General features: G+C 47.2%; 2 protein-coding genes across 15 annotated transcripts in view; one reads left to right on the top strand and one right to left on the bottom strand.

Moving 5' to 3' along the window:
- SLC8A3 (solute carrier family 8 member A3) overlaps window positions 1-8,529 on the top strand; it is a 111,051-nt gene extending 102,522 nt beyond the window's left edge. For 5 of the 7 annotated variants that reach the window (XM_085062187.1, XM_085062192.1, XM_085062188.1 and 2 more), the window contains 4 exons: window positions 3,239-3,363; window positions 3,897-3,996; window positions 5,035-5,310; window positions 5,634-8,529. In XM_085062187.1, the coding sequence (XP_084918313.1) occupies window positions 3,239-3,363; window positions 3,897-3,996; window positions 5,035-5,310; window positions 5,634-6,010 (878 nt within the window). In that variant the 3' untranslated portion in view covers window positions 6,011-8,529. The remainder of the gene's footprint in view (window positions 1-3,238; window positions 3,364-3,896; window positions 3,997-5,034; window positions 5,311-5,633) is intronic. The other 2 variants (XM_085062190.1, XM_085062189.1) reach the window with 1 other exon arrangement.
- A 7,675-nt stretch (window positions 8,530-16,204) lies between these two features.
- SMOC1 (SPARC related modular calcium binding 1) overlaps window positions 16,205-26,400 on the bottom strand; it is a 166,020-nt gene continuing 155,824 nt past the window's right edge. For 6 of the 8 annotated variants that reach the window (XM_085062182.1, XM_085062184.1, XM_085062185.1 and 3 more), the window contains 2 exons: window positions 21,393-21,443; window positions 16,205-19,673 (listed from right to left, as the gene is read on the bottom strand). In XM_085062182.1, the coding sequence (XP_084918308.1) occupies window positions 19,657-19,673; window positions 21,393-21,443 (68 nt within the window). In that variant the 3' untranslated portion in view covers window positions 16,205-19,656. The remainder of the gene's footprint in view (window positions 19,674-21,392; window positions 21,444-26,400) is intronic. The other 2 variants (XM_085062177.1, XM_085062178.1) reach the window with 2 other exon arrangements.

Genomic DNA, 26,400 nt, shown 5'->3' with positions numbered 1-26,400 from the left:
GTGCCCCCACACACATGGCAGAGGAGCTGCATGGTGACATCAGGGCCTCCATTATTCATGTCTCTGTGGATGTGCTGTCAGTAGGCTGAAGGTCTCCATTGCTGCTCAGCTTGTCTCTTCACTCCAAGTGGCCTACCTAGGGCTTGAAGGTGCCTCTGGTGGCACTCAGTGTGCTGGGAAGGTGTCTTCCAGAATAGCAGGGGTCCCACCACCTTCACTTTTTCGGGTGTCTGGTCCCATGCTGACACTAGCATCCAGCCCCTAGGCTGACACAACACTCTTGGACATGGTTGTGTTGCTTGATTTACTCTAAGAGCTGCCTGGCAAGTGATTGCCATGCTCATGGAATCAGTAGGTGATCCACAGGTGGCTTGCAGAGACAACAAAGCCACCTGCTAGAAGGTCATGTGGACACAGGCATTCCCTGCCCAACAGCCCTGGACCTGGCACACACTGAGGAGAGATGCAGGAGATCTTCATCCACAGGGAGGGCTTCAGATCTTGCACTGTCCTGCCTGGTGCAAGTACATGAACTAGGATAAGCAAGATGCCAAGTTCTGGGACAAAGCTGTGTTGGATAGCATTTTGGTGGAGATGAAAAAGTTTGCTGCACTGCATGTGCCTACAGACCTGCCTGCAGTTCAGCCTTGTCTGGAGGCATAACATTTGCATGAAGCTCTATGTTCTCTTGCCATGCCAAAGGCTTTTGTCATATCAGTTAGATTGGGGACTAAGGTTTCATTGCATCGCTTTTCCTGGAGTTGTTAAGCAGGGGAAATCCTGCCTGATATTCCCTATTTTCAAAGCATTTTCTCAGATTCCAGACATTTGCTCTCTGCACTCTGCAACTGCAACCAGTAGGTGGGAGCCTAGGGGATTGTGGGAGCCTAGGGGATTGTGCCACCAACTGTGACCACAGCTTTTCAGATGTAGTTACTTCCAGGGAAGGCTGTAGTGGGTCAGACTGTCACCAAGTCTGGGATTTGCAACCCTACCGGGATGGCTGTAGTGCTCTTGCTCAGCTCTGTATTGTCAGCACACGTCAGCATGAGCTCAGCTCATCTGCCGAGCTGGGCTTTGCGGAGCTGAGGGTTCCTTTGCCCCTGACCTTCAGGTTATGGGGAGCTCAGACAAAAGCTAAGTCATGTATGCACTATGGCAACTGATGTGTGAGTACCAGCATTTTCATTGATGGACACTGCTTGTCATTTTCACACACTCTCAGGTAGAGGAAGAGACTGGACTTTCTTGTTCTGTGTCTTAGAAAAAAAGATGTACATTATATCTGACTCCTTGTTCCAGTGTATATAAGTATCTTGAATCTTGTTCTTGATAATTATCAGTTCATGCCTCCAAGTGTAGCATAAAGCAGAGCATTTTGATGTAGTCATGGAATCATAGAATCATTAAGGTTGGAAAAGACTTCCAAGATCGAGTCCAACCTTTGACCAAACACCACCATGTCAACTAAATCACAGCACTAAGTGTCACGTCCAGTTGTTTATTGGTCTCTTCCAGGGATGGTGACTCTGCCACCTTCCTGGGGAGCCCATTCCAATGTTTAACCACTCTTTCAGTGAAAAAATGTGCCCTCTGCATCCTGCATTGCCCATCTACTTCTCCAGGTGCTGTGCTCCTCTGTCTCTGTAATATTTTTGTAACCTTATGGGGATTCCTAAATCCAGACTATGTTGTCTTGCAGCTAGTTGATGGTTTTGATGTACGTCATTGATTTCAAATGATGGATGCAACTTTTCTGTTTCTATGACGGTTTATAATAATGTCACCTGCCACAGGCATTATTATATGTTTTATAAACTTTGCAGGTCTTGCAAGGCTTACAGTCTCTGCAGTCAATCTAGCCAGGCAGATTAAGAGAGAAGTCAGAGTTTATAAATAGATTTCACTGGTACTGTGTAATTTCTGTGTGATTTTTGGTGTGAAGTATGAGATCTGCTAGGGTCCACATGGGATTAATCATGTCGTAGGCATTATTTGGGTGTTTGTAACCTCTGCAGGAAACCTCGGGTTTCCTCTGACCCCCCTGTTTAGCCAGAGCAAGAATCTCTGCCCTTATGATGTGCCCTCCCAGGTTCTTAAGAGCTCCAGCTCCCACTCCCAGGCTCACTCCCACTCCTGGGCCCTGTATTGCAGCTCTTATACCCTGACTGGTCAGGCACAGGAGAGCCAGGGGAAATCCAGCCCCTTTCTTGAGATGTCAAAGTTTTACAGAGAGCCCATCAGCATGTGCTTGCACTTGGGAATGTGGGTGGAAGAGAAGACCTGGGTCAGCTCTAGGGACACTGCCTGGGCACCCTTCCAGCTGGTTGGGATGCTCCTTCCTATCTGGGCAACCAGAACCCTCTTGAGGCACCTTGCTGGGTTAGCTGAGTCATCAACGAGATGAGCCTGACACAGAGTCATCTCAACATGCTGCTGACCCAGGGTCCTGGTTTAATTTCCTTCAGCAGAAAACTAAATATAGAACCACAGAATAGAATATGTTGGAAGGGACTTTAAAGAACATCTGGTTTCAACACTGCCCCCCCATGGGACACCTTTCCCTAGGTTGCTCTATGCTACATCCAACCTGGTCTTGAACTTCCAGGGATGGGGCAACCACAGCTTCTCTGGACAACCTGTTCCAGTCTCTCAGCACCCTCACAGTGTTATGAAAGGAAAAAACTACTTGTTTCATGACTTACTTCTTCTTGTTCATTTTTCCAATTCACATGTGTCATTCTGAGTGTAAGATCAAGCACCTAGTGGCACAAAGGACCAATGTGATTTTCTGCTCAAAGGGGGAAAAAGGGTTCTGTCTCTTGTTCATTTAAAGCAGGGAACACATCAGGGTGTTAGAAGTGTCTTAAAGGGCACTTCTGCCAAATGGCAGAATGAGTTGATACCTCGGTCTCACCAAGGCTGTGGCTGCTGTGGGGGTGATGGGAGGGTGTGTGTCAACCAAGAGCACCAATGCAAACTGAAGAAACATTCAAGGGGCTTTTTAAAATAAATTAAAAACACATTGCGTATGTTCTTAGTGACAGATATCCAGAAACCTTGGTCCTTTGTTTATGTGGTCCAGCACCCCACCACTGTCCCCCAAAGTGCTGCGTGAGCTTAGCAAGCTGTGAGGGGGCTGCAGAAGCCCATGCTCAGGCCCCATAGACAAGTCCATGTGGTGCCCTGGAGCTCCATGGCTGCTGCCCACAGCTTGATGTTGGCCTTGCTTTCACAGAGGTGGCTGAGAGGAAGATGACGGTTGAAGAAGAGGAAGCCAAGAGAATTGCAGAGATGGGCAAACCAATACTCGGCGAGCACCCCAAACTGGAAGTCATCATTGAGGAGTCCTATGAGTTCAAGGTCAGTAGGTGTCCTAAGGGTCCTTCAGGAGGGGAAAGCCATACAGCACTGGTGAGCAGCCTTGGAGAGCAGGACTGAGAGGGTGGCATGTGCAGGGAAAGGGCTGTTGAAAGAGGAAAATAAGTATGTAATGCAGTAAAGAGTGGGTAAAGGCTACAAGAAATGTCAAAAGTAGCGGTTGCTGGTTGGAAGGGGTGGAGGGAGAAAGGCAAGAAGGCCCTGCTGAAAGCAGTAGAAGCCAGTGTACAGGAGAAGGCAGGAGCAAAGCTGTCTCTGGTGAGAGAGGACTGAGGGAAGAAGAAACCTTGTCAGGATTAAGGTGTGGCAAACAAGCTGGCTCTGGTGAGGTTTGGGTCAGCCAGTCCAGGGAGAAGGTGGGCTCAACTCCAGTCATAGCCTGATCTAGCTGGTAGGGGAGTGCTTGTGATGCTCCCACAGTTTGGAAAGGGTCTGTGAGACTGCAGTGCACAGCAAGATCATCCTTGCCCACTAGCAGCTGGTTTAATTGCTATGCATCTTTATTCCCACAACAGAGCACCGTGGACAAGCTGATTAGGAAGACAAACCTGGCTTTGGTTGTAGGGACACATTCCTGGAGGGACCAGTTCATGGAGGCCATTACTGTGAGCGCAGGTGAGTGGGACATCAGAAAATCCATATGAACATCCAAAGGGTTCATGCAGCCTGGAATTATAGCATCTCCCTGGTCAGTGATGCTCAGCTGTGGTGACCATCCCAAAGAGCATCAGAGAGCTGTGGTGACCATCATCAAAGAGCTTCTCTGCTCCAAATATAGTGGGCTTTTGCAGGTCCATTAGTGAGGAGCCCAGGAGATCCATCTTCTGGTGCAGAGCCATCCAGAAGGCCAGTTTGCAAAGACTGCATCAGCTGGCAGTGCTCCTGCTGCTTCAGTGATCTGATGAGTAGTGCACAGGCAGCAAAATCCCATCCTGGCTGGGATCCTGGCCAGTGCAGGTAGCTCCTACTGGAAGATGCCCTGTCAAGCCAGTAAAGCTCCTGGGAGTAGGGAGGGTTACCACATGCAGACAGGAGATGTTGCCCCATGAGGCAGCAGCTGGTGAAGGGAAAGGTCCAGAGACCTGCGAGCTATTGCCTGAGGAGAGAACTCACTGCTTTCAGAGCCAGGCAGCTGTGGAGAAGGTATTTTAAGCATGTCTGTGCCATTAATGGCACTTGGGCATCTTTCTGAACCTTTACTCAATAGTTTGGCATTTTCCCCGAAGGGGTGGTTTCCACCCAGCTGTAGAGCAGGCTCTGGAGCAGGAGGATCAAGAGATCTCTCCATTTTCCAAATTCAATTACTTTCCACTAGTTTTTGGCCCAGAACATCACTTGCCTGTGTAATTTCATGGTGTTCTCAGTAGTGATCTCCACAGGTTGACTACCTCCTATGTGACTGCCTGTGGATGGGGACAGGGCTGTCTCTTTGTGGGTACAACACCCCACTCCATCACTCCCCATCCCTCTGGGCTCTGGGGTGGCTCACCCATCACTGAGGGACCTGGTGTGCCTTGAATCCACTGTCATGGCCAGCACCATACCACCTTGTCCCAGGAGAGCAGAATCCCTGGAGCCCTGGAGTGGAGGACACAAAGCACTGGCTGCCCCAATGGACTGAATGCTGGACCTGTCCTTCCATGTTGTTTGCAGCAGGCGAGGAGGATGAGGATGAGTCCGGTGAGGAGCGCCTGCCATCCTGCTTTGACTACGTGATGCACTTCCTGACCGTCTTCTGGAAGGTGCTGTTTGCCTGCGTGCCACCCACTGAGTACTGCAACGGCTGGGCCTGCTTCATCGTCTCCATCCTCATCATCGGCATGCTCACGGCCGTCATCGGCGACCTTGCCTCCCACTTCGGCTGCACCATCGGCCTCAAGGACTCGGTGACCGCCGTCGTCTTCGTCGCCTTCGGCACTTCTGTACCAGGTGGGGTGGCCGTGGGGCAGGGATGGGCTGGGGGGTAAGTCCTCCGGGGATGCTCCTGATTCCAGGGGACAAGCTCTGTCATGGGATGGGGTTTGGGCTGGGAAGGATATTCTCAAAGCCCTGTCCCCAGGCAAGGTTTGCACCCAGCTTAGTGGCAACACAGGGTCGCTGAACCCCAGAGGGGTTGTGCACAAGAAGAGGCCTGTGTCCTAACCTGGTTCTGTGCCACACCTGAGCCTCCCTTGTCCCCCAGACATGAAAGGTTGGCTGTTTTTCCCATTGGCCCCCAGTGATTTCTCCTTCCCTCCTCCCTCAAACCCCAGACACCTTCGCCAGCAAAGCCGCAGCCATCCAGGACATGTACGCTGACGCCTCCATCACCAATGTCACGGGCAGCAACGCTGTCAACGTCTTCCTGGGCATCGGGCTGGCATGGTCAGTGGCAGCAATCTACTGGGCGTCGCAGGGGCAGGAGTTCCAGGTGTCAGCAGGCACCCTGGCCTTCTCCGTCACCCTCTTCACCATCTTCGCCTTCATCTGCATCAGCGTCCTCCTCTACCGCCGGCGACCCCACCTCGGGGGGGAGCTGGGTGGCCCGCGGGGGTGCAAAGTGGCCACGACATTGCTCTTCGTCAGCCTCTGGCTGCTCTACATCCTCTTCGCCACCCTGGAGGCCTATTGCTACATCAAGGGGTTTTAGGTGGTGGAGGGACGGTGCTGCCGGGGGGAGGAACCTCCTCCTCCGTTACCTCACCGGACACCAGTTCTGGAAGCGCGGTTTCGCTGCAGGGCACGGCTGTCTGTCGGGGGCTGCCACTGCCCAGACGGTCAGACAGCTGCGTGCCGAGAAGGGCAAAACCATCACAGAGCGAAAAAAACAAAGAGACAAAACCCATCCAAACACGGTACAAAAGAAAGCAACAATGGCAAGTGTTGAAATAAAACACAATAAACCCAGGCACTGACCCTGTTCAATGAAATTATGAAGTTTCAACCATCTCCAAAGGCCACCTCTCCCACAGGGGTCCTCTCCTTTCCTGCCAAGCACCCCTCCACTGTAAGGAGATGTTTCCTTATTTTTACTAGTTGAGAATTGCAGAAGTCTGGTTCAGGACTTTGGGTTTTTTTTCTTTTTTTTTTGTTTGCTCATTGCTTTTTGGTTCTGGGGGAGCACACTGATGGATTTTTTTTTTCTTTTTTACTACTTAATCCAAAAAATGTTAAAAATTTAAAGTCAAAGCTTCAAGCTGCCGTCAGTGCTGGAATTAAACATGTATTTCTGAAGCCACAAAAGACTGTGACACAGTCAAAAAACTTTTTCACTATTACCGGTTCCCTCCCCTGCCGCCTTCCATTTCTTTCTTTTTTAAGAACATCACAAGACTGATATATTTTTAATACGAACACAGACACACAGTCACACACATTTAGTGACAAAGGCTGGAGCATGTAGCATCTCAATCACCTGCCTGGGCTAAGAAAAAAGAAGGAAAAAACCCCCCAACCCTCTAATACAATACGTGTCATGTATATTTTGACTATGGCATTTCTCTTTGTATAATTAACTTTGAGCTTGTGGTATTGCAGGGAGAGAAAATTGTGCTAATTTACAACTGTTAAAGAAATAAAACAGCCTGCCCTGTGGGGAGCAAGGGGCCCAGGGAAAACAGCACTGGCTCCTTGGGATGGTGGTGGCAGGTTTGCTGCGTGGTCCTGCTACTCAGAGGTGGAAATGAATTCAGGAAAACCTGGATAGTGTGCCCATATGTTCCCAGCACCATCCCACCCAGGGCTGTGGTGTGGCTGCCCTTCCATTCAGTTGCTACCCCAGTTTTCACAGCACCCACACCTCGCTGGTGGTCTCCAGGCCATTGACAGGTATGGGCTTAAAAACTGCCACCCACGTCAGGACTCCTGCGTCATCTCAAGTACCTTTTAGGAACACCAGACAGACAAAAAAAAAGGATCATTTTAATTTGAAATGCATTTCTTTTTAAGGATAAAGAAGAAAAAAACCCACCACCATGAGAGTATGTCATGAGTTACATCAACTGCAAATTGAAATGTTGGGTTGGTAATAAAAGAAATAAAAACTATACCTATATCTATATAAACAGTGCTATCTAGAAACATATTTCTTAATTGAGACCCCTGGAAGAGAATGTTAAAATCAGACTCTTTGTAAAGTGTTTGTGAGATGAAGACCATTTCTTCTATCAAGAAACAGGTGCTGTAAAGGGAACCATTTTCATCAAGTTCCCTATAATAACCCAGGCTTTGGGAGGCAGCAAGTAAGAGAGGGGCTGCCAAAAGGTACAGTTCTGCCTCCTGCGGTGCTTTTGGCTGCCCCAGGAGGCAGGAAGGAGGTGCCCGTGGGTTAGGGAAAAAGCAATGGGAACAAGATTATCATGGACAAAAAGAGATGTAACATTATAGCAGGTGACCAGATGGAGGCAACGATGGTCGTTAACACACAGATGAAGTATTTATTTTCATACAAAATGTTTATCAGATACCTATAGCTCTATATTAATGTGCACACCTAGGCAGATGAGCAGAAGAGGCAGAAGAGCTTTGTTGGTGGGAGCCCACAATGAGCAAAAGCCACTGGAGCTAACAAGCATCCGACATCCTGCCTCCTTACCTTCCCTTTGCCATGCCTATGGGGAAGGGCCTGAAAAACATGGGCAAGAGACCCTGAGGCCAGGCTCCCACCAAGCTTGCTGCTCCTTCTGGCTCTGGTAGTGCCAGCAGCCACCAAGAACAGCTGCTGCCACTGTCACCCTGCCCATCAGCCAGTACCCCAGAGCTCACATGTGTGACACTAAAACAAAAATTACAAGAGTCCCCACGTATTTTTCGTGGGGGTTTAAAGTGAAGCTCTCGAGGGGAGATTGTTATTGTTGCTGTTTTTAATTGGGACATACAGAGTCTGTTGAGCTTTTATCTTACTCATGCCAGCATAGCCATCCCTGGCTAAAGCCCAGCCTGGGCTCTTCTTCTGTTGCTTGTGCTGTATCCACTGTGTGCTTTTCATGCACTTCTTTCTCCAGCTGACTGCAGGGAAGGGGTGTGGGGGTAGGGCTGGCTGCCATGAGGGGACCCTGGTGCCCTCCATGCACAAGGGCAATTTGCACCAGGCTGACATCTGTGGCATGTTTCTTTTATTTTTCTTTTTTACTTCATTAAAAAAATATGCAAGCTAAAAAAACCACAACAGGTTTGGTGCCTTTGGGGATTTTTTTTTCTTAAGCTGTTACATTTTATTCCAGGTCTAGCAGTCTGCTTGCTTCTGTTTTCCTTGGGGCAGGAGCCTGGACTTGGTTGCAATGGCTCTGGCTGGTTTGCCTCACCACCCCAGCCCTCCAGCTTGGTTCTGCTGGGAGGACCCTGCAGCACTTGCCCCTGCCTAGCTAGCAGAGAGGAGGTTTTGCTGCTGTTTTTGTTGCTGCTGGTCTTTCCCCTTTGTTTCTCCCATCAGCTTCCCATGACAGCCTGCAAGAACAGCTGCTGGCCCCTCGCAGCAGCCCTCGTGCTTTGGGCTGCACATCTTCCCTTTGTGTCTTCTCCGCTGCATCACTGCTGTGGTTGAGAGTAAATAATATGTCCTGACATCAGGAGGGAAAAGCCAAGGTCATCAAAGGAATTGCTTTGTCCCTGGGGCCTACCATGGTATGGGGACATAGTCTGAGGGCCACACGTGGTGTGGGGACAGGGGTACCTCTGGCTGCCTTCCCATCACTGTTGCCATGGAGGACACACAGGACCCCACAGGTTTTGCTGTCCTGGTGATGTTGCACTGCATGGATGCTGGTCAAAAATCAGCCTTTGGGTAAAGAAGAGTTTTGCAAAGAGGAGACACTCACCTGTTCCCCAAAAGCCCTCCAGGATCTGTGCCCCAGTTTTGGCCAGTCGCATGCTGCTTCCTCACCTGGCATCATCACTGACTGATTTTTTCCACTTGTGTTTGGGCCTCAAAGTGTCCTTTACAGTGGCCCTTGAACTAGAACTGTTCCCACCTGCTCTCTGCAGCAAAGGGATTGCTGGTGCAACCCATAATCCCAGTCTCCCATTTTTACCTGACAGGGGGCCTGCTTATGGGGCTCCAGGGGAGCAAGGGACTTGGGCACCTCACGGAGCAATGCAGAATGCCCAGATGGGGTGGAAAGACTCCTAGCTGGACCCTCGTGCAGTAGGACAAGCAGCCCTGGCAGAGCAGCCATGGGAAGGCTGCCCTGGACGTCGCTTCCTCAGGCAGCCAGAGCTTGGCAAAGCCACAAAGAGATCACTGCCCTACCGAGTCCTGCACACTCCCAGCCCCTTCCACAGGCCTGTGGGGTCACTTCCCACCCCTTGACCTGCTGGATGGCTCCTGCCAATGGAGAGCACACCTACTTCTGACCTAAAGGGAAACACACAAGTTCCAGCTCTGGCTCTGGGAAAAGCACATTGCCTTGGACTCCAGTGAAGGGACCAGGAAGGGATGTGGGGATGGTTTGCTGCCACTGCTGCATAGAAGTTTCCTAGTCCCCACAGGTTCTGAGGCTTAGATCCAGGACCAAAAGGGGACAAGCCAGAGAAAGATGGGATGAGTAAGAGGAGTGTGCAAGCATCAGGAATCTGCTGTGGTACAGTACAGAAATGGAAGTGTTTGTTAGAGATATTGGGCAAAGTTTTTAAGTTAGGAAGGAGGCAATTACAGCACGTGGATTGGGTCTTTGTCACCTTTCTGGCAATTACTGCGGTGTTGGTGTGATCAGGGCTCTTCTGGACAAGCTCAGACAAATCACAGAGATATTCTGTGATATATATTTCCTCTGGTTTGTGACTTACTAATTTGTAAGTCACTTGTCCCTGGCGCAGAAGGACCACTCCACTGCTCTTCATCCCTAGGTACCAACACGATGCCACTTCACAGCACCATCTGCAAGGAGAAGCCCCATCACTGCATGTGCCACTCCAGGGTTTAGCTGCTGTAGTGGGATGATGCCTACCTGCATGTCTCCACCAGCACAGCCCTTTGCTTTGGAAAAACATTTTGAAGGACACCCAGTATTGTTGTACCTGGACACTAGTGAGATAAATTATAGGCAACAAGACCTTTGTTCACCTACAGTTCACCTCATCCACCTCTCAATAGCAGTACAGGATGTAGATATAGATCTAGATGGTAACAGAAAGGCATCCAAGAGATCTGGTCATGCTTGAATATGGCGTCAGTGCAGGAGCCAGCCTGCACAAGTGGGAGCAGCAGTTGGCTCAGCCCTGGCCACAAGCTGAAAAGCACTTGTCACCAAGAATAACCTTCTGAGTATTAAATGGAAAAAAATGTTTTTAATGACGTTGCCATCCGTGTGCATGTGCCAGCAGCAGCCAGCTTGCTAATGACAGAGCTGAGTGTGCCAGTGTTGCTTGGCGCCCAGCAGAGCACACAGTGCTCCCAGCCTGCCTCTGTGGCAGGAGGGCATTAACTCCTGGTATTTAAATGAGTCTTTTAAAACACACAAATAGTTAACACCATGAGTAGATTTACCCCTCCTCCCTGCCTTCCCTTGACCCAGGAGGTCTGTGCTTTGCCCAGAGGTAGGTGGCAGGGGCAGACCAGCCCCAAGGACCCCAGGGCATCCCTGCAGGTGGCTGAGGGGGGGAGGGGTTTGCTCATACTTTTGCCCCCCTGCCAGCAGCAGATAGCCTTGGTGCCTTTTCCACACTGCACGGGGAAACCCAGCACTTCCCCACGTGTGACCTGGGGTGTAGTTTGAGCTTAAACATGGAATCTAAAGGCATGATGTGAGGTGGATGAGCTCAGCAGATGCTCCCACTGCACTTAAATTGTAAGCACTCACCCATGTCCCAGGCTGCACCATTGCTATTGCCTTGTAAATGGCAAGTTGAGGAGGAGTTGTGGCTAAAAGAATAATCATGACCCACCTATTTGTCATTGCTGGGCATGCACTCAGGAATTGGCCCAGTTTCAAGAAGCTATAAAAAATTCCACAGGCCTAGGAAGTGCTTTGAAATGTGTGTGAAGTTTGGGTGAATTGAAAGAAATAAAAACCCTTTAAACAAAGGTTGTTTTTTTTTTTTAGGGTGTGAATTTTAGAGTTAGAAAAATACCTTCCCAGGAAGATGCCTCTGCTGAGGTGGAAAATAAGCTTACATTACAGAAACAGTGGTCTCATTTCATGGGAATTATGTGTGCAACCTGGGTGCATGTAAAAGCTATAGCAGGGGTAACAACAGGAAATCTTCAAAGGTGTTCTCAGAAAGTCCCCATGGCACATCCTTGGCACTAAGGCATATTGTACAGAGCACCTTTGTGTCTCTATTAACACAAATGCTGTCGAAATAAGCTCTTAAAGCTACCAAAAGAGATTTGATAGCCTCTTTTTGTGGAGCATCTTGTGCAGAAACTAAAAGTAAAGCCAAATGTGGGGTTTCTGTTGGCATCACTATTTTTTTTTCTTCTTGTTTTATTGACAAGGGCATAGAAAACAGCTTATTGTTATCCTTATGGTAAGAGGATTTTGTATGTGGCACTGTCCTTCAGGTTCTCCACTTGCTCCTTTTCCAGCCTCCAAGAAGTCATTTCTACAGGATTTCTGTCCAGTGGGTCTCACTTTGTGTTTGCACATTGTCACAGCTGCCACGTGGCAGATCATCCCTTGCCTCTGCTGAAACTCATCCTGTTGACTAAGATTGTTTCTTCAACTTACCAAGCATTCTGGTCCAACCCTCCATAGGTGCTGACAGACACCTCCCCCAAGCCCCCCAGTACCCCACCCCACATTGGATATCACCAGGAAAATTTATAGTGAAGCAGTTTGCAAAAGTTACTGCTGAAAATACTGAACAGATCTGTACTCTGGACAATCACTGGGAAGATTTCCCCAGGAAGCTCTCTGACTTTGACACTGAACCCAGCGTATTGTGAATCTAAATAGGCTGCAGTTCTTCTGCTCACTTACGAGAATGTCTTCTGGGACAGTGCCAGAAGCCTCTCCAAAGTCAAGACATATCACATCTAGTGCTGTTCCCCCTCGCCATGAGGAGAGTTATCCTGTCAAAGAATGGAATTAAATTAGTTGGAAACTATTTGTCCTCAGTGAAACCTCAACAAACCCCTTCCTGCCACTTATTTACAAATTTATAAATGTATTTAGAGGGTTAGGGAATAACTGGCCAGTAGCTTGCTCCTTTAAGTTTTTAGAGACAGATATCAGGTCTGTAATTCTCTAGGTTTTTCGTCATCACCAGTTAGGTGATGTTGCTATGCTTTCAAGTCCCCTGGCTGCTCACATGTAGTCTGCAATGCTCCAACATCCATCCCACGTTTCATATTTTTCCTTCTCATGCTTCAGGCGGTTGAAGAGCTCTTGATCCACTTTATTGATCTCTGCTTACTCTCCCTTCATTTCTCTTGCAGCAGGATAGTTTCTTATTTGGACTTTGGCTCCTTTTATCAGTCCCTAGATCTCTTTTATCATTTAGGACATCTCTTCACAGATCCTGCCCACGAGTTTTCTGAATTCATTTATATTTGATATCTTGATTTTTTGGAGTCTAAGTACTTTAGATTAACTCATTTTACAAAGGTCTGGTATCCAAATGCATTTTGAGGAGAAAAAGCTTGCAGCAAATATCTGAACACTTGTGTTATAACCCACTACAGAAGGCAGGGGTAGGCCAGGTTCTTGTTAATAGATCCCTTGGGGGCAAATTAGAGTGAAAAGACACTGAATTAGTGGTGTTTGTAAATATACACAGGTAGGCATTATTGTAGAACCATTTGGTTGCACTGTAAAACAGGGTATGTATGGTTGTTATGTATAGTAATATGGCAATATAAAAGCATAAAAATATCACTTTAAAATGTACAAGAGAAGGAAAGAATAAGAGTAGATCTAGCCCTCACAATGAGGCTTGGTTGTTGTAATTTTGGTATCTCTTGGTCACAGTGATAGTTGTAGACTGGATCCATTGGGTGGTGGGGAGAAATCCCCAAAACACAACATCTATTGTGTTTATATTCACTCAAGTTCAGGTGGCAATGCCCAGGTACCTCCTCTGGGGCAGGGAGTTGCAACTGGATGATATGTTGTGAATCACTTCTGGAATCTTTGACCTTCTAAGACAATAGAGGTGCCCATAACATCAGTGCAGCTGAGTCCATTGTGGCCCATCAGCAGAGATGAAAATCTTCAGGCTATGGATGAATGTCCCAGTACTTGCTGGGCAGGGGTGTTATCACAGCCGAGTTCAGATGAGTAAGGACAAAGAGACAGTGCCCTCCTCACAGGGTTTACCTCTTTCCTTCTCACAGAAAAGAGCTGACACAGCCTCTGGCTGAAGAGAGAGAGCTATTTCTGAAGTGACTTGGATGTTCCCACTCTGAGCTGGCAGGTTGTCTCAGAGAAAGCTGTGTGAAGGTGGCTGAGGCTGGATTTGTTCACCTGTAGCTTGCCCCATGAACGTTGGAGCCATCAGCATTCCTGTCTGTCTTCCAGTATCATTGGTGAATACATTCTTCTCCCCAGACCTGCAATGACTGGACAACAGTATCCTCTTTGTCTTATCTCAAGTTCCTGACACAGTCCACATTACAGCTGGCAGGCATATTTGGGGAGGGGTAGGCTTCTGTGGTCATAGATGGACAACAAGGTTTCTTTGCAGTCTGCTACAGTGGGCAAAAGTCCTCTGATATTTTGAGCAATATTTAGGCCATTAACTTGAAACATCTGGAACAGCTCCAGAGATGCAAAAATTCACTTTCATGTTGGGCTGCAGGTGAACAAATCCAGCCTCAGCCACCTTCATACAGCTTTCTCTGAGACAACCTGCCAGCTCAGAGTGGGAACATCCAAGTCACTTCAGAAATAGCTCCCTCTCTTCAGCCAGAGGCCATGTCAGCTCTTTTCTGACATGGTGAAGGCAGCAGGAATCACTTCAGTGGTCCCAGCCAAAGTCATGACTGAGGGAGATAGCAGGGGCACTTTGTGCCATGCAAGGCCAGAGCTGTGCTGTGAAATGGGATACTGGACACCAAAGATGCAATTTTTAAGTGCATGAAGCACAGCACTGAGATGCTACAGAACTTGTTTCACCAGTCTTTTGTTTACACACCATAGAGCAATGAGTTGAGGATCTGTTTTGTACTGGGACTGAATTTCTTTATTTTAATAAGGTGAGCTGAATTCATCTATATTTCAGACTCCCAGATCATGCACTGAGAAACCACTCAGAGGTCCAAACTAGGGCCACCTGGTCATGGGTCATATGCAGGAGACCTGAGCTGTTCCTGCTGGCACCAGGGAGGAGGTGAGGTGTGGAAACCTCAATCTCCACCAGAGCCACAAGCAGCTGCCTCCCTCATCATCCAGTGTACACCCTGTGTGCCTCTCTGCCTGCAGCACAGTGCAGGTCTAGCTCAGCTGGGCAGAGAGCAACCCACCACCTCTGCCTGGCCTGAGCACACTGTAGGGCCATGGCTCCTCTGCCTTAGCTGATGACCTTCAGTGCAGTCCCAATGTGCTGAAAAAAAAACATAATGTGGATCCTAACGTGGCATTTTTTTAACCCACTTTCTATTCAGGGTGTTCTCCAAACTAAGGAGCATCACTTCTGCAGATCCTTCTATCCAATTTAATATCAGCTTTTGAACAGTTTCCAAGTTACTTTGCCTGAAATGGCTTGTAAAGGCTGGCTGCTGAGAAGTCAGAAGGTGAACATTCTGCATGTCCATTTTGTTAGTTATGTCACAGATAAGAGGAAAGAAGGCAGGGGAAGGAGGAAGAGAATGAAGTCTTCCGGCAGTATCACTGTTGGAAGCAGAGGCAGAAGCAAGCCCTTTGAAGTTCTTTGACTTGCTTACAAAATGGCAGCACAATCAGGGAAGGGTGAAGACCTCTTGGGGTACCTTACACTGACTCCAGAACCAGGAAGCATGGCCAAGGAATTGCTCTTTTCTTTTTTAAAACACCTTTTTCCAGCTTTTAGCTAAGACTTGCAGAACTCCAGAGATGACAACTACTGCTCTTCCCTTAGCCCAAAAACTTGTTACCTCGGTAATACAAGGAAATTAGCTTGGTTTGCCAGCTTATTCCTGACAGATGCACGTTGGCTGTCGCTCACCTCTGCATTTTCTTCTTTTATTGTTGAATTTGTATCTAAAGACTTAGCAGAGCCCTCTCTGGCCATCTACAAACAATCCAGCCTGTGACTACCATACAAGCAGAAACTCTGCCTTGGGACTGCAACTGCCTTGCCTTGCATGTGCAAGTGATTTTGAGTGCTCCTTATTCATTGCAAGAGATTTCCATGACAGTGATGATAAAGCTGGTCACATGCACTTGAAGGGAACAGTGTGTGGCCTCCTGGACCTGGTGCTGCAGCCTCTGATGAATGCCACTTCGTTGTAGCCTAGGAAAACCTATGTTTTACAATAGCAGCAGTTTTCTAGCATGGCTCGTTACTTGTCTTCTCTGAGGATTAAAAGGTTTTGGACACCAGCTAGAAGATACTATCTCAGGCTCCCAAGGAGTGAGGCATGACCTGCTAAGGTAAAGGACAAAGGCTCCCACGTGAAAGGGAGGGGTGAGGACATGCAAGGTGCAGTTCCTGTCTCCTACCCCTGGTGTGGTGAGACTGTGCGATGAGATCCACCTGGCTGTGCAGATTCAGACAGCTGTCATCAAACCACAGAGATGCACTCTGGAGCTTGCTTTAATTCAGCTTGGAGGCTTACACACAGGGAAGAAACATCACAGACCTTCAAACCCAACCACAGACTGACACTTGACTCTGCAAGGAGGAAAGTCCCCTTCCCTCTCCTACAGCACTATAGGCATAACTGGAAATCAAGATTCAACAAGAAACCACCACAAGACACTGGAGCAAAAGTTATCTATTTTATTACAAAACCAAACAGATGCCTTTCAGTTTAACAAATGATACCATAGGCAGAAATGTGCTGGAGCAGGGTAAGTTCAATATAAACTCAGGCCATGGAAAGCAGTGCCTTCACACACATGAATCCCACTGTAATGCAATTTCCTACAACACAGTATGCCCTTGGAAGATCAGTAAGAAAGAAAAGTTTTTTTCTTCTGGCAGGAAGAACAGATGACTTGCACTGTCTAGTCCTGGTTCTCTTCTCTGTCCCAGCTGTTTTCAGCCATCATTCAAAGTAGAGCTGGAGAGGCCCAGGAGGACTTGAAGGACGAGGAGACACATGCCCAAGGGTCTGCTTTCAGACACAACACTGACACTGCCTGTGTCCCAGCTTCAGTAAGATGCTACTGACGCAAGACAGAGCAGAAGATTGCTTATGGCCACCAGATAAGGACAATTTGGCATGGCAGCCAGGCAGACTAGCAATAAAACCAAGAGGGGGAGTGGGCAGCCGAGTGAGCTGTACTCTTCTGATGAGTACAGGTTGTTGGAGAGCTCATAGCGTGGGCTGTGTGAATCAGGACCAGTATGGTCTGCACAATCCTCCAACACAAAGTAACCTGACCTCTACCTGGACATTACGCAATCATGCTGGTTGGGCCTTCCACGGCAGTGGACAAGTGTTGCCAGAGGCTGCTCAGAGACCCACACAAATTCAGCAAGTCAAGATGTGAGGACTTGGACTCGTCTTGTGAAAGGGGAAAGCAATGTAATTCTTGGTCCCCAATCCATCTGTAAAGTCAGCCATGGCCTAGCAACAGGAATACCCATGAATACCAAAATTAACCAACAGCCACCCCTTGTTTGCCTTCCTTGAAGAATCAACCCAATTTTAGTTGCAAACCACATAAGAATGCAGGCCTTTTGGAGGGGAAGGACACAAGGATGAGAAAAAGGAGGTCAGCAGAACGATTTATGTGACAAGCAGGAGTGGTGCCTGGCTGGTTCATTTCCAGAAGATGCAGTGAGTTTTAGTAGCTTTGCAGTCCCCTCACAATCTTGTGGGGCATTGCCCAGCCCCAGTGCCTGGCTGATAGAACTCCTAGAGGCATCCAGTTGTCTGCTTCTGCTGGATGTAACTATACATTAAAAAAACACCAACCAACAAAAAAAAAAACCAAAACAAAAACCCACCCCCAAAAAACCCCAAACCACCAAACACCAACCAATCCAGCAGCCAGAACTTTTAATTCCTAAAACTAGAACATTAAAATGGAGAGGGCTTTTTTAATACAGTTGGTTTCATTCTTTACTCCCTACAATAGGATTAGTGAGTGTTACAGGGACATTTCTAACTATACACTAAACCAAATCATTTCAACACACAAAAATGTGCCCTGGGCATTAAAAAAAAAAAAACAACATGAAACAATGACCAAAAAAAGAAGAAGCAGCAAGAAGGTGGGAGTGTGCAGGCCAAAAAAGCACATACATTGCATGTGAGAAACCACAAAGATCCAGCAGTAGGGTCTGCTCTTGCTAAAGAGATGACTTTTTTATATTATGGTGGTATGATGTATATTTCAGGTATTACCAGTGGTGTTTTCAACCATTCCATATGTTTTAAGTAGCTCTGATATACTTCCCAGAGGAAGAGTTACTACTCCTAAATAGTTATTTATAGAAAGGTTTGCTAGTTTTTCTTTTTTTTTTTAACTTTTCATTTTGTCAACAAACACTAACTTACTGCATCAGGACACTTTTTTTAATATGATATGTATTTATCTCACGTGACTGTCATGATGACATGCAAACTGAAAAAATACTGTGTTGTATCATGTTTTACCAAAGCAACAGAGCCTTGAGGGATGAATCAAGTCTCTACAGGAACCCATTGCTGTTACAAGCAATTGTTGGTGTGATGTCATATTAGCATGTAATTTCATCACCTTCCCTACAGTTTCTTCTAACAGGTTCTTGGTCCAGAGATAAGTGGCACAAGGATCACCAGGTCTGAACTGGGAGGCTGCTCAGAATGGCAAGTGCTGCCAGTGGTTGGACATACACAAAGCAAAACACTGCATGTCCCATCACACTCTGCCCAAACCTAGGATTGCTGATATGGGCACCCCTACCAAAGAAACAATTTTGGTAAAACTGCTAGTGGTTGAAACTGCCCCTGTGGCCTCCAAGAACACAGGACTCCTCACTCCTAGCCTTCACTGTTACTGCTAATCACACACCAGTGTCAGAGTAACCAGGAGGGACTGATAACAGCAAATCAGGCAAAGTGGGCAGGCACACCACTGTGCAGGAGGGGAGCTTGGATTCACAACTGCAGTGACAAGAAAAGTCACTGCTGACAGATCTTCACGGGTGAGCATGGCCCAAGCTGCATTGTTCAAACATAAGTAAAGCAGACTCTTGGGGACCAGCACCATGACTGTGTCTGTCTGCACTGACAAGTATGTTCTTTGCTCTTCAGCAAAGCACAAGGCAGGCTAATGCTGCTTTTAGTAGGCTTCTCAAAATGTTTATTGTTGTACAACATACAGATGAACACTTTGCCTGAGAGGAAGATCCAAGACTTCACTCCGCTGGCTGTACTAGGCTTATGGCTCCCACATCCTTCCTACAGCTTTAGATTCCAGAGGCATGGCACATCTTTGCTAAGCATGTTATCTGGGCCTGAATAGCAATGCATTTGTAATTCATTTCTGCCCAACTTGCAAGAGATGCAGAAACTACTTTTGTGCATCCCTAACACAACTCTTTTCTATCCCTACTTTAAGCAGCTTTGCAGTGCACCAATACTTAAAATCTGTGCTCTAAAAAGCCCAATTGCCTGAGTTGCACAGGGCTTTACAGTAAGAAAAGGGGTTCAGCTGCTCTCAAGAAGCATTTGGTATCTGGGGCACTGTGTGCTCATCTGCAAAAACAAGTGATGCTGATACACTGGCTCCTTTCTGTATGGGGGTGTTAAGGTTTGCCACTGAATGATGGTTTGGGGGCAGAAATGAATGCATTACTATAATCCATCAAATGCAAAGTGTCCCTCTAACCCTAACAGCCTTCAAAAGCAAAGGGAGGAACAGAACAGTGACTCCAACCCCTGTACAAGACAACTGTACAATTTACATATATATTTATATACAGTATATAAAATTCTTTGAGTCCCAGTGAGCTCAATTTTACATCATCAGTAGCTGTTCCAATTTTAAAAAGTCATGATCCTGCTTCCCTCCGCTTTCCAAAGTATTAGAAAATGGCATTGAAAAGCAATTAAAAACCCAAACCAATTTTTAAAAAGTGCAAACGTTCTGGGTGCCACTTCTGCTACACTGGATGTTGCTGGTGCTGCATGCTTGCTCACAAGCAGCAAGGTGTCTGTCTGTCTGTCACTGGATGTTTTCTTCCTGTGGGTCAGCTCCTGCCTTCCCTTCTTGTCTTCTGCTGCTACACCAGGCGACCTACTGAAAGGGTAGGATGGGGTGGGCAAGGAGGGAAAAAACAAACACAACATAAGCAGGACAAATCAGGGAAAAAGGCAAATTAAATCAAAAAGAAACCTGACATATAAAGATCCAGTATAGCCTCTGCTGATGCCATGGCCCCAGAAAGCTGAGATCCCAGAGTAAGCTGTGAGGCTGAAAACAGCCAGGGGCTAATGAGACAGCCTTGCTGAAAAAAAGCATTGAATGAGTCACATGGAGCCTTAGGGACTGGCATATTTTTAAACACAAAACACCATGTTCCTCCCCCTCCTTGGAAATGGGCATGCAGTCTACGGAAACAACTGGTCCAACATCCCTTCTTCTGCTCTTCTGCCTGGCACAGCTGATGCAGAAGCCCACAGCTGCCAGGCTGTCTTGCCACCATCTTCCCATCAGCCACAGCCAGCTGCCTCCTCTCCTAGCAGACAAGCAGGTCTTGGAGGAGGCCTTTCTTCAGAAAGCTTTTGTTAAGCCACTCATCAAAGGTCCTTAAAGATCCAAACCTCTTACAGGATCAGAGCTAGAGCTCTGTGTATTAATTACAGGTGAAAACATGCTAAAGCAAAAGTAGGGATTTGATTTTCAAAGAGGAGAAAGGTTACCTCACTGGGAAGAAAGGCTTCAGTGGGATCAGTGCTGATCAATATGCCCTGTCAAAGGGGGCAAATATTGTCAAATGCAAAATTATTTCAGGTAGCCATATTTGCAATCAATGGCACAGCTCTGCAAAAGGCACCTGCAGGGCTCAATGTCTGGCTCACAAAAACAGGAGATTGTTTTCCTGTCTGTAAGTGCAGTGCAGTGTGGGAGTGGGCATGACCTGTCCTCCACTTAGCACTCTGAGTGACTAAGAAAGAGGCTGAAGCCACAGCATGCAATTTTTCACATGCCTTTGCTCAGCTTTTAGCAGTAGGCTAAAATCAAGAACATAGTCAAAACAGAGGACACACCAGGAACCATCACATCCTCAATGTACAAGGTGTAGCTGATCTTCATCTTCAGTCCTCTGTTCAGCCCATGTCACCAGGACCAGATACATTCCCCAGAAAGATAAGGAGGACAGCAAGAGGTATGGGAAGACTTCTGGCATTAAACAAATACATAGCCTAGACCTTCTCAACTCAAAAAGAAGTCTAACCAGACACATGTAGGACAGCTATAGAACAATTGGCAGAGGATACAAGCAGGGGAGAGATTCTCACTGCTTCTTACCATCCAAAATGAGAAGTACCCAACAAAACCATGAGGTAGCAAGTCTCAGTGTTGTTGTTCATGCCTCATTAAAGGGTCTGTGTGATTCAATGCCACAAAATACAGGGGAGAGCAGACCTTCACCAGGGAAGAGTCTTTATGTGAACTTGTCCATGGAGTAATGTAATGTGAACAGAAGGTATCACCTAAATTATTGCTTGATAGAAGAAGGGAGAATAGGATAGGATTCATCCCATAGCTTCTTTATCCTATTCTAATTCCTTAGCAACCTATTGTCTGCTCCAGCAAGAGGCATAGAGCTGGACTTTGAAATGATGCAGTGGAGCTGCATGTTGGTATATTTATACCTCTTAAGAACAATTTTGTTGTTCTGGTTTCCAGCTGTTTCTATATTGCTGTTCGTGAACATGGGAGAGCAGGGGAGAATGAATTGTTCAATAGATGCTTATCACAGAAAAAAAAGAAACATTTTGACAAGATACTCACTGAAAGGGTTAAGGCCTTGTCTTTTTCCATTGGGCAGACTGCTCAGGCTACCTGTAAAATCCAAGAACCACATTAAAGGCAATAAATGCCATGGCATGACAATGGAGACTTCCCTTGTCTGTTGCCACATGGCAGGTTCAAGGGAGCCCCTCTGAGCACGCTCACAGCAAGTCCTGCCAACATTCCTTAAAGATTCACATACAAGAGTCTGACCAATGTGCCTGAGATGAGAGATGTTTGATACCTGGTGCTGTAGTAGCTGAATATCATGAAATCCAGAGGTTTTGCATGGACAAGAAATAACAATTACAAGGTTAAACTGAACTGTGGAAGGAGAAAGAAGAAAGGAAGGATGCAAGTAGCATCATGAAATTTCCCCACACAAGCAAAATAATGCCATGTAGAAAGGGACAGCCAGAAGAGAGTGAAGGTGTAGGCAATACAGATAGCGAAGGTTTATTAAATCTTCCACCTGGACCAAACAAACAAACAGGTGCCTAAAATCAAAGACTTGAACTTGTACCTGGCAAAAGGGCAGAGCTGTGACTGTGTTATGAGACAACAAGCACACACACCCTACACCAGATGGAGCTCATAGGAAGGGCCTCACCTCAAAAATAAACCTGTTCCTACCATGCACTGGGTACAGACAGCTCAGGGATTACAGGAGCTCTCGAAAGCATGTCACATTTCCTGCAAGCTGCTTAGTCTGATTTCAGAGGAGGGATTAGCTGAAAATGCCAGCAGCAGCATCAAGCCTGCTGCCACCCTCCACTCCAGCCTATGACTTGGATTGGTGCACACATGACCTGACCGCACTGCTCACTCTGCACATCAAGTACTCTACAGCACATTCTGCTCTGTGCAGGGATGATATGGGCAGAAGCTCAGAGGGCAGGGGTGAGGTGTAGGAAACCCTGAGGACCAGGAGGCTAGGCTGCAAGACAGGAGCGGAGCTGCTGGGAAGAAAACACATGGGGGACAGAAAGGTGGCAGTGGCTAAGACTGAAATGGGTCACAAAGCACAGCCTGTTGGCTTTAGAGAACATTAATACGAGAAACTGTGTCAGCACAGTAAATTATTCCAAGGCCCCCAAACACCAGCCCGGTACCAGCCACCTGCCCTGCTGGGATCAGCAGAACCGCAGCTCGCTGACGCCCACGTGTCAAACGTGGCACTGCTGCCATGAGCAGAGGCTCCACTGCCAGGGGCAGAGGATCTGCCCTGGCTGACCAGCACTCACAGCCTGGCCCCTCCATGGATGGCTGCCAGGCCCCCGGAGGGCACTGCTAGGCTATGCATCACCACTCTGGCCAGCAGCCTGGGAAGCCAGAGGGCATCCAAAGGAACCCTCTCCACTTTAACACCCAGTGCAGGTAAGCCTACAGCACAATGCTGTGCACGAGCACAACCTATCTTTAGAAAGGGTGAATCAGCACTGTCTGTCTTCAGAAAGAGGTGGGGAGCTCCAGGCCAGTCTGTGCAGAAGGCAGGAGCATCCCTCCCTGCCATGGCCAGTGTGGTCGAGGGCATGGCCCCGTGCAGCCTGCAGGAAACCGTGCTGAGGCTCATCCCCTGCCACTCTGGGGGCAGAGAGCGCTGCCTTCAGCAGGGCAGAGAGCACAGCCTTCAGCTGTCTGCCTGCCATACAAACCAGGCCAGCCATATACACCTGTGGAAGGCAAAACCCTGCCATAACATTGCATTGCTGACACAAAAAAGAGGAAGAAATATGGCAGGTGGTGACCGTGAGTTACTACCATATAGCTGGGAAGCCCTTGAGCATCATTCAGTAAGTTTCACAAAGCAGAGTATTTGCTCATCCTCACAAGTACACTATTTTGGATAACAGTTCTAGTCACATTGGATTAGGCCAGGTGTCCTTCAAAAGAAAAAGCCCCAAGGAAACCCCAGCAGCTTTTTATAGAAAGAAATTATTCCTCAGACATACTGAGCAAGTCTTTCACCTTCTGGGGAAAGAAACATGCTACCACAAGCCTTATCTTGTGTTCTCAACACAATACCGACGTCCTGATTCATAATATCACTAACTTTTCCCAAGATTAAAGGCAAATTATAGCACCTCTACAAAGCTCCAAAAGAGAGTATCTGAACAAGACAAACAAAACCAAGCACTGAACAAGTGCAGGTCCTTTGATTCTAATCTAATAGCAATTAGATGTACTTTGAAATTCCTTTTTAATTCAGTCATTACCTGGTTACAGTTTTCTCATGGCCACTCAGATTGTTATTTTCTACCATCATTGGTCCAGAGGCCTTTCCCAGATGACTGCTCTTTGCTACCTTCTTCCACACAGCTGCTTGCACAGTAATGATATAGAGCAACTTCATTCCCAGCCTCCCAAGTATACAATTACTTCTGAAGAAAGCAATAAGAAAGGCCCAAAACACCACTGAATGAAATCTGCTGTTCAGATTGTCCTTTACTTTTCCTTCTTTCTGTAATTTCTTCAGATTCAGTAGAAAGTGACATTCTGTTTAATTACACATACATACACTTTTTAATTAAGATATTTTGATCCTCTTTCTGGCCTGCACTCTTGGTGGCTGGGTTCCACCTCAGAAGTGCTCATGGCCTGTGAAGCATGCCCAACACCTACCATCTGACAAGCTCTTGGATAGCAAAGCAATCACGGGATCTGAGCTGGCAGAAGGGAACTTCCTGTCAGCTGGCAGAGGGACATTTCTCTGCTGTTTATTCCCTTAGCTCCTCTTTGGGCAGGCACAAAATGCTGACTTTGTCTTCTGAATTTGGAAGAATATAGAGGTACAGCTCAACTCCAGCATTTTGCAGCCAGCACAACTAGCATAAGCCTCACTCAGATCTACAGCCCTCCTCTCCAACATCACTGGACTCAAAATAATCTTGGGTCCAGTAACTTTCCAGCAAAGCTTTACAATGTGTGTCTATCTCCTCTTAAGGATCCTGCCTTTTGACTAATGCAGAGAGCTAAATTTGTTCTTTGATCACAGATGGTTCCCCCCTTAACTCAGGCTGTGCAGACTACACTGAGGAATGCTAACTTTTAACAGGCTGTAAATCAGTCTGTTTTCCTTCCCCAGTTCCTCAGACAGACAATCCTAGATCAAGTGATGGCAAAGACTGTTTCTGGCATACTCCAAGCTAAAAGCCCTGCCTGCCTGTTCTGCCCCAATTTAAGAAATTGTTTGCAGGCTTCTGCAAACACTCAAAGGCTGACTCTTATGTGGCTACTCCATTCTGAGATCCATGAATGGCATTTTTCCATGCAAATGGCCCCTGATAGAAACAAGTCTGGTTTAAAGAGGGCCAAGGGCTGTGCAAAGTGGCCACCAGACCTAGCAGATTTGACAGCAGCTTTCTAGGTCACCATAAGGAGGGAAAAGAGGAAGGGTTTCTGATGGACTGGGCAGTTATTTTCCTCGCTGGAGAACCACTGGTTGGCAGTACCCACATATTAGTTTACCACAGGTATAAAGAGCCTGCTCAGGAAGGGAAGACAGAACTATGCATCTCAGACAGATTTGATTCTAAGCTGGAAAGAGCTCAGATTCAGGTTTGTCCTTATAAATATCCCAGCTGAATCCCCACATATAAATCCTATTTGGTCTCTCTGGGCCCTGAGAGGCATGGAACAGTAGTGCATTATCTATGCCCTATGCTTCTTTTAAGCAACACTATTTCCACATTTGGTGGAACTGGCCACCAAAAAACAAACAAACAAACAAACCACTGACAAAAATGCAGAATGTTTAGTATTTGTTTTCCTCAGCATCCCAAATACTACAGAACTTGTATTATGTTTTATTTTCAAAACTATTACAAGTGTTCAATTTGCCTAGCAAGAGGCATACTTACCATGAATGATGACACACCTCATTTTAGTCTGTATGCTACTGGATACCCAAACAAGATTTGGAAAATCTAAGCTAAATTCACTTGTAATGAAGTATAGGAAGGAGAAATTATAACTTTCCTTGCCTCCCTCCAACCCCTCCTCATCCAAGCCAGACAGAAAAACCTTTCAAACAAAGCTTTTGTTGAAACAAAAACATTTCCATGAAAAGTTTTGTTTTCATCTGACTAGCAGTTTACAACTGAAAGTACTCAAAAAGGTTTCCAACTAGCTCTTGGCTTGAACCCACAGTGACTTCAGCTCCAGCAGATCTTTGGAGGCTACTGTACAGAGAACGAAACAGACAGCAAATACAGGGACTGACAACATGCAAGTATGACCAGGATAAAGCAAAGTTAGAAGAGGGGTAAGATCGCAGACTCTTGGAACAGTTTGGGTGGGAAGGCATCTTAAAGCTCATCTCGTTCCAGCCCCTTTTCAGGTCACCTTTCACTAGGCTAGGCTAGTCAGAGCCCCATCCAGCCTGGCTTTGAACACTTCAAAGGATGGGGCACACACAGCTTTTCTGTGCAACCTGCTCCAATGCCTCACCACCCTCACAGTAAAGAATTTTTGCCTCATACCTAATCTAAACCTACTCTCTTTCAGTTTGAAGTTATTCCCCCTTGTCCTGTCACTCTGAGCTTTTGTAAAAAGTCCCTCTCCCTTTTTCTTATACACTCCCTTCAAGTACTGGAAGGCCACAATTAGGTGACCCTAAGCCTTCTCTTTCAGGGTGAACGATCCCAATTCTCTCAGCCCCTCCTCACAGGAGAGGTGCTCTATCCCTCTGATCATCTTGGTGGCCTCCTCTGGACACACTCCAACAGGTCCATGGCCTTCCTGTGCTGAGACCCCAGAGCTGATGCAGCACTACAGGTGGGATCTCACCAGAGCAGAGCAGAGGGGCAGAATCCCCTCCCTCTCCCTGCTGCCCATGCTGCTTTGGATGCAGCCCAGGACACAACTGGCTCTCTGGGCTGGGAGTGCACATGGCTGGGTCATGTCCAGCCTCTCCTCCACCAGCAGCCCCAAGGCCTTCTCAGCAGGGCTGCTCTCAATCTGTTCATCCCCAGCCTGTGTTGATACTGAGGGTTGCCCTGAACCAGGT

This window comes from Lichenostomus cassidix, chromosome 5 (genome assembly GCF_008360975.1).
Source record: "Lichenostomus cassidix isolate B80296 chromosome 5, HeHo_3.0, whole genome shotgun sequence".
In the NCBI taxonomy this organism is placed as follows: domain Eukaryota; kingdom Metazoa; phylum Chordata; class Aves; order Passeriformes; family Meliphagidae; genus Lichenostomus; species Lichenostomus cassidix.
Note: the sequence above shows the minus strand (reverse complement) of the source record. Positions and strands in the feature narration are given on the sequence as shown.